Raw genomic sequence first — 7,306 nt, forward strand, 5'->3', positions numbered from 1 at the left:
ATGTTTTGAATACTTCTTCTAAACTGCAAGTTTCATACTCATTGTCCTCACAAGTTATTATAAAAAAAAATGGTCTTATTTCTACTTTATAGGTGAAGAAACTGAGGCTCAGAGAAGTCAAGTCACACATCCAAGGTTAGAGCATTTATGGGCCTCTCCCCCAGGAGACGCTGTCACAAGCTGGGAACAGCAGCCAAGTCAGGGGCATGCCTTGCCCTCATCACAAACACCTGCTGAGGGGAGCTCCCAGGTCAATTTCTCCTTTTATTCAGGAGCCAGAGCTCCCATACAGGTCCCCCCAAATCAAGGGTGGTGAGGACAAAGCCTGGTTGTTACTTCAGGGCTGGTAGTGTAGGACGGTCTCCTTCATATGCTCAGCAGAATGGAGTGCACAGGCCTGAGTGCCCTGAGCCCCACCCAGTCCACTGCAAGCCCAGTGTGTCTGCACAGGACAGGAAGGCATATCCTCAAATGCCCCAGCATCCCGACCAGCCCACGGCTCCGCTTGCTTTCACTGACTGCAATAAAGGGGCATATTCATTACAGTGTCACTCATAAAAAAAGACAAGTTTTATTTTGATAGATCAGAAACTGGCAGGGAAATAAGTACAATGACAACAGTGCCCTGTCATGTGCTAAATCATCTTTAGATGCGTGATTTCACTGGTTCCTCACAATCATGCTGCAAGGTGGGTAACTCCTGACTCACTTTACTGAGGACTTGTCAGCAGTGAACCAGCTCCCACATGGGACTGTAAACATTCCATGCAGATGGTTCCATGCATCTGGTCTTGCTTCTCAAGCCCCAAATGGGCAGGGTCACCATGGGCAAATGCAGATACCTTAACTTCCTCAGCTATAAAACCAGGGGTCAGGCCACCCATCTCTGAACAAAGATACTCCTTATTGGCACATGTGGGTTCTTGCTGTCCCATGAACCTTGGCACTTATGGGTGCCAGGGATTGCTAGGTCAATGGTGGCTATGCCAAGTGGCCAGCCAAAAGCCTTGACAAACCCTGGGCATGAAGGAACTTGGAGCTAAGCAGAGGGACCTCAAGCCCGCTGGCCACTGCTGAGCCACTGTCTACAACCAGGCCCCCATCAGAGAGATAATTCTGGTGTGGGCAGGAAGAGGGACTCCTCCTTGTACCACTGGCCCTAACCTATCGGGGAAGGGGAAAAGCCATCATCCTCTACCTCCCTCTCTATGCTGTTCTCATTACCAGCCTTTCTGACTTTTCTGCAGAAAGAGGGTGGGCTGCCCCTTCTCCCCCTGTAGGGACCAGCTCAGAGTTAGGCCCACTTTGCCACTCACGCAGGAAGGCCTTCCCCAGTCCTCCGAGCACGTGGGCCCCGTGCCAGGACCACCCCCTCAATCTCGCAGCGACACATGGGGCACTTGGCTGTGTCCCTGAAGACCCGACAGGCGCAGCAGCTGCAGAAGTGTGTGTGACCACAAGGGACAAGGCAGGTGTTGGCAGTACAGTGCAGGCAGATGGCACACTCCTCTTCTGCTGTGGCTGGGAATGGGGACAACACAGGTCAGGGGCAAGAGGGGTCAAGGGGTGGGCAGCTTACTCATGTTATAGACACAGAACAGAGAACCAGGCAGTCGTACTGGGAAAAATATTACCTTGTGAGAAAATGCTCATAATGTAATCAAGTGAAAAAAAATTGGTAAGAAAGCCATAATGTACATCACAGCTATATCATAAAATTGCTGTGTAGAAAAAAGAAAACAAAGCACAAACAATTTCTCATGTATATATGACTGGGAGGAAATCCACCTAGGAAGTAATGGGTGATTTTTTTCTTTTTACTTCCTTCTTTATCCCTTAATAATTGTTTTTTTTTTATTCCTGTTTGGGAAAGCTTTTACTGTGAACAAGGATTGCTTTTGTAACACAGGGACAAAATATCATCTGCTCACAGATGTGCTCTTGTAACTTGTACAATAGCCAATGTTCTAGAATGCAGAGCTGTTAAACTACTTAAAAATAAAAACACAAAAAATCCACTGCATAGCCACCATTGCTTTTAGGTTCAAGTAGGCAGAACCAAATTGTTTGGCCTAAAGCCTATGAGAGACTTGATGGGACTTGAAAGACTTTCCTGAGATCCTGGGGCTGGGTCCGTCCCCCCGACCTCCCGGGCGTCCCCCCACCTGGGGATGGAGGCCTGGGGAGTTCCTGGCATTGCAGGAAGCCACTCACCTTCAGGGTCAGAGGGAGTCTCCTCTGGGAGGGCCCAGGGTGAGGCTGTGGGGAAGGCACTGGCTGTCGGATCTGGGATAGAGAGGGAGACTCAGGCCTGTGGAAAGCAAAGCCGGGGTGCTCCTGTCTCCCTACCCCTGAGGCAGTGCCCATCGCCTTTCTTTTCTGGGTGGCAGTGCGTGAGCCCCCAGCAGACCTAATAGCCCCATCCTAGCTGTTCCTTTCTCAGTTTAACCCAGCAGAGAATTTGTGGGGCTGTGCATCCTTTTTCTTAACCAACCATCCTCAGACACCTCCTCTTTCCTGCCTCTGCCTGAGAATGGAGACCCTCAGTATCACTCAGCATGAAAATCCAGCAGAAAAGGGAGAAAACAGCTGCTTGGGTCCCACCTCACAGCTTGACCAAATCAGGCTCTCCAGGGGCGAGGCTCCAGCAGCCGTGACAAGCCGTGCTGCGGGGAGACCGTGAACCGTGAACCGCTAGCCCGGGAATACCAAAATTTCTTCTTATGGGCGTTTCTGTATCTACTGGCTCCCCTGAAAGCCACTCTCCTTGCAGGCGGCTGGAGGGATAGTCTTGTTTCCACCCGCTGACTCGCTGACTCGTACATCTCACCCTTGCCCCACAGGCTGTCTTCCTGCTCACTTCTACCCCTCACACCATGTCCTCTTGGTTTGTCACCCTTGTCCCCAGTAAACTAAATCCTACTTTAGACTGCAAATCCCCACTCCCAAATTTCTTCCTTTGTGAAAGGGGATCAGCCCTATCATTCTTTAGGGACAGGTTGCCCTTCCTATAGCTGGGTTTTGTCCCCAGCTTCCATCTTCATACCCGACACTGGCAGGGGCTGATGGAAAAACTGAATATAACAAACGAACAGATAAATGGTTCTCCCCTAGGCTCTGAATGCGGGAGGAGTAACTCCCGATCGTCCACCTCCCCCCAGGGGCGGTGCCTTGAAGGAGCGAGTTGCCTCACCGAGCAGCTCGACGGCCTTTGTGGTCCCGTACACATCCATCACGGCCCAGAGCGGGGCGCCCATGGGCACGCCCTTGCGCAGCAGAAGCCTCCGGCCCCCGTTTACCAGGGCGTAGAGCCGGCTGCGGCGGTTCACCCAGAAGTGAGCAACGTCCCCAGCCAGCGCGCAGGCGTCAGGCAGCATCGCCGCCCACGTCGGGCTCTGCTGCTCCAGGTCTGGGCACAGGAAGGGAGGCAGGCTGGGCGCCGGCACATACGCGGGGTTCAGGCGCGTGAAGCCCACGCGGAGGCCACCGTGCCAGCCGCCCTCGTGCCTTAGCACGCGCAGTGCCACGCGCTCCCTGGGCCGCACGGGCCGCTGGCTGAACACGATGCCGTCGTGGAAAGTGGCGAGTCGGCACGCAGACATCCGCTTGGCGTCCAGGAGCACCTGCGCGCCTTTGGCCTCGGGATGGAAGCGAAGGATCTCCAGGGGCTCCTCGGTGTCTGCAGCGGGCAGGGGGAGGTTAGTGAGGGCCGGCGCGGACCCACCGGGTCATCCAGCCACTTTGGCCATTCCCTCTCCCCCGCAACTACCCCCACCCCAATGCCACAGCATCCTGGGACAACCTTGACCCTTATGGGGAGGAGATTTCCACCATCCTCGGCTTTCCCGGGGCTACTGCCCCGACCCTCATCCGGGGGACCCCCAGAGACCTGCTCAGAGCTGGCGAGGAGCTCACTTCGCCTGTTTGGAATCTGAGTTCCGTGAAACCCCTCAAGCCTCAGTTCCCCTCCCTGCAGGGTGGTTGTAAAAGTTAAAAGCGCTGATGCTGCAAGGTACAGGCTTTCAGTGCTGGGTATGGTTATATGTCATTACACAGAAAGAGCAGGTTTGAGAACGGTTCGTATCGTGTAGTCCTGGCTTTGTTCCACAGATGTATTTGTTTAATGTACACGTCTGAAGTCTGTATCTGGAAACAACCTGAAAGAGATAGACCCCCTAACTGTGCTTGGTTCTGGCTGATGGTGTTGGTGCTGCATTTTCTCTTGTCTGACTTTCTGATCTTCCCGCGAAGAACCTGCATCACTTGTGAAGGCCAGACGCCCAGTGAGGGTGATGTTCTTGCCCTGGGAGAGAGGAGGTCCGGGGAGCTCCTCTCTGGTGGGGCACGGGCTGGAAGAGGGACCCCAGATACCCCTTCAAGGCCTGGGATGAGCTTTGAAATCAAGGGACTTCCTCAGCTAACTCTATTTGGCAGCTAGGAAAGGAAAGTTGCTTACTGGGCAGCCCTTCATCTCAACTCCAGCAGCCTGGGGGAGGCCTGGAGGAAGCTGGGGAAGCTTCCTGCCCAGGACTGCTCTTAGCCAGCTTCCCTAGGCTTACAACTTCCCTCCTCTCTTCCCTCCTTCCCTCCTGGCCCTGCTCTTTCTGGGTTGGATGAAGGAGGCTGAAAATAAAAAGAGGTAAATTAAATTTGAACCTGAGTCCGACCCCAGCCCAGAGGAGTCCCCAGGTATTTGAATGTGAAGAGTTAAGTGTCCACCTGGGCAGGCATTGGGGGGTGGATGGGGGCAGGGAGGAGTTCCCGTTGTAATCAGCCAACACCCACCTGGGAGGGCGAAGGCCACCTTCCTGCCTTACTTGGCTGGTTCGCTGTCCATCCCTGAAGTGAGAACTGGAGAGGAGCCCTGGAATGGGCTTGGTTAGGGTGGTGAGTGGCGTTCAAGCCCTCCACACATATCACCAGGTCTGTTGCTGCCACCACCCTGCCAGACAGAGGGCACACAGCCTCCTGCTCTGCAGGGCAGAGCTGGGGTTCAAAGAGGGGTTGCCTCAGCCCCACCCAGTGCAGCTCCTACGGGGAAAAGGCCACCACCTTGGGTTGGGAAAACAGGAGACCCCTCATGGTCAGCTCCTTGGGCTGAGAGGGTAACCTGCAGAGATGAGTCTTGTCCTGGCTGGAAACTGGCTCTCCTCCCTCAGGAAGGGTCAGTGGTTGGAGTTCCCATCCCGTTCCCTGTTCAGCTGCTTGGACAGAGGCAGACTCAGGCAGAACTGACCCGGAGGGCAGGAGGGGAGTGAGGGGAGAAGGAAGAAGAAAGACAGAAGCCAGGGAGCTGGCTGACTGGAAGACAGCGCAGGGAGGAGGAGGAACTCCCCGGAGTAGCCTTGGTGGTTGCATGAGTCCCTCAGCAGGATGGGGGCGGGGGCGGGGGGCAGGGGGTGGCCGGAGGGCCCCAGGAAAGCAGGCTTCATCCTGGACAGGAATCTGACAGTCTGCAAAGCTTGCCCATCCCAGCCTCAGGGGCTTCCCAGCAGCCCGTAGGGACTATGTACTCTCCACGGTCAGTGGAGGGAGGCTGAGAGGACGCCCAGCTGCACAGGTCACAGGCAGCCAGGGGCCTAGAGCACCCTGGGGTCAGCTGCATGCTCAGGCTCTCTGAACAAGCAACCTCACAGCCCCTCACAATGGCCTGAGTGTGGCCCCTGCAAGGTGCTTCTGGGAGAGAAGCCAAGGGGCTCCAGGGGGCCTGCAGGACTGCACAGCCCACCAGGGCCCATCTTCCACTCTGCACAGGGCTCTGCGTTTGGAGCTGGCTCACAGCGGCTGAAAAGGTGTGGAGCCCACCCCACCCATGCACTCCCGTGCTGCCTCCCCTTGGCACCACTGGTGCCTAGGATCCAAACACAGTTACCAAAGCAGCAGCGGCGGCTTGACCCCTCCCCACCCCCAGGCTCTTGGTGCCACCTGCTGTTGGTGTGAGAGCCTCAGTGCTGCTAGGGGAGGGGGGCTCTGCCTGGGAGGGAGCAGCGTCCCACGATGCGGTCCTATCCTCGGAGGTAAAAGCCCAGATTTTCCATCTCGGCCCCTCACTCCGAGGAGCACTGCGGCCCTGGTGAGGTGCACCTTTGCTTTCTGCTGCCCGCAGTCCTGTGAGCCAGCAGCTGGGCTGCAGAGGCTCTGCCTTGGGTGAGGAAACTGAGGCCCCAGGGCAAAATGACTTGGCCCCGGTCCCACAGCTCAGCTTTCAGAGCTGGGACCCCTCGTCTTCCACCAGGCCCCCTAAACTCTACCGTTCCCCACCTAGCCAGTCTTCCCCTTATACAACAGGACCTGGAGGCAGCTAGGTCATGTGTGTCAGCTGGCACTACAGGGATGCCAGACTTAGTCACTGGCCTCTGTTGGATCCTCACAGGGACAAGAAGTTTACAACCTCACTGCCTCACGACCAGAGCTCACCAGCTAAGTTGGCTCAGCCTGTATTGGAAGTTCTTTCTGAGTGATGTTTACACTGACTACACCTCTGCCCCCTGAATTTCTCCCCAGCAATGACCCACGGTCTCCTCTGCTTCTTGTATCCCTGTCTACAGACCAAGCTATGGCTCCCACTTACCAGCCTGGGAGCAGATCTGGGCCCCCATTGGCCTGGGATTCTCGGGCTCAGGGTCCCTGGGTCTGGGAGGAATTGTCTGAAGAGGCCAGTAGACAGGTTTCTAGAGTGAGCTCCACAGGTCCCCTTGTTATAGTCTGAGATCATGTTACAGGGTTGATGATTAATTAGATATTGTTGTCACAGATTAAAATATCCGTGGACTTTCCCAGTGTTTCCCAGAGCAGCAGATCTGCCCAGCTCGCCGGCCTGGGAGAAGCAGGGCCTGGGATGGCAGGGGTGGGACTTTCGGTAGACTTCTTACCCACCTCTGAGCGGTCACTCCCAACGGGCTGTGCATTATAATTGCCTGAAGCACGTTCATAAGTACCTGTGCCAGTACCTGACCCAGAGGTCCTGATTCCAGCAGCCTGGGGCAGGGCCAGCATTAGCCATTTTTAAAAGCACCTTGGTTAATTTGAATATACAGGCAGGGCAGCGATTCACCCAGCACACAGAAGGCACTTACTTAGTCACTGTTGCTGAAGTGGGCTAACTGAATTCACTGCATCCCAGGGCTTGCAGAGTGGCCCAGCCCAGGTCTTCCCAGGGAGACGGTGAGGTAGGTGGGACGGGAGGGTGTGATCGCTCCCCCAACCTTGCTGAGGCTGGAGTTTCACTTTCTAGAACCCACTCCAAAGTGCAAGTCATTCCCAGAAAGGATGTCCAAAGGCCTGGCTCCCAGTATATCAGCTGTGA

At 55.4% G+C, this 7,306-nt stretch overlaps 1 protein-coding gene across 1 annotated transcript; it reads right to left on the reverse strand.

Annotated features, from left to right (window-relative positions):
* Positions 1–1,312: 1,312 nt before the first annotated feature.
* On the reverse strand, positions 1,313–6,599 carry NEURL3 (neuralized E3 ubiquitin protein ligase 3). Its single transcript, XM_054585453.1, has 4 exons — positions 6,572–6,599; positions 3,194–3,679; positions 2,215–2,286; positions 1,313–1,521 (listed from the first exon to the last, which is right to left on the reverse strand). Exons 1-4 carry the CDS (start codon positions 6,597–6,599, stop codon positions 1,313–1,315), a joined length of 795 nt encoding a protein of 264 aa, XP_054441428.1.
* Positions 6,600–7,306: the final 707 nt, after the last annotated feature.

Source organism: Pteronotus mesoamericanus, unplaced genomic scaffold (assembly GCF_021234165.1).
Source record: "Pteronotus mesoamericanus isolate MK-2021 breed Mesoamerican mustached bat unplaced genomic scaffold, CSHL_Meso_final contig_121, whole genome shotgun sequence".
NCBI classification, from domain to species: domain Eukaryota; kingdom Metazoa; phylum Chordata; class Mammalia; order Chiroptera; family Mormoopidae; genus Pteronotus; species Pteronotus mesoamericanus.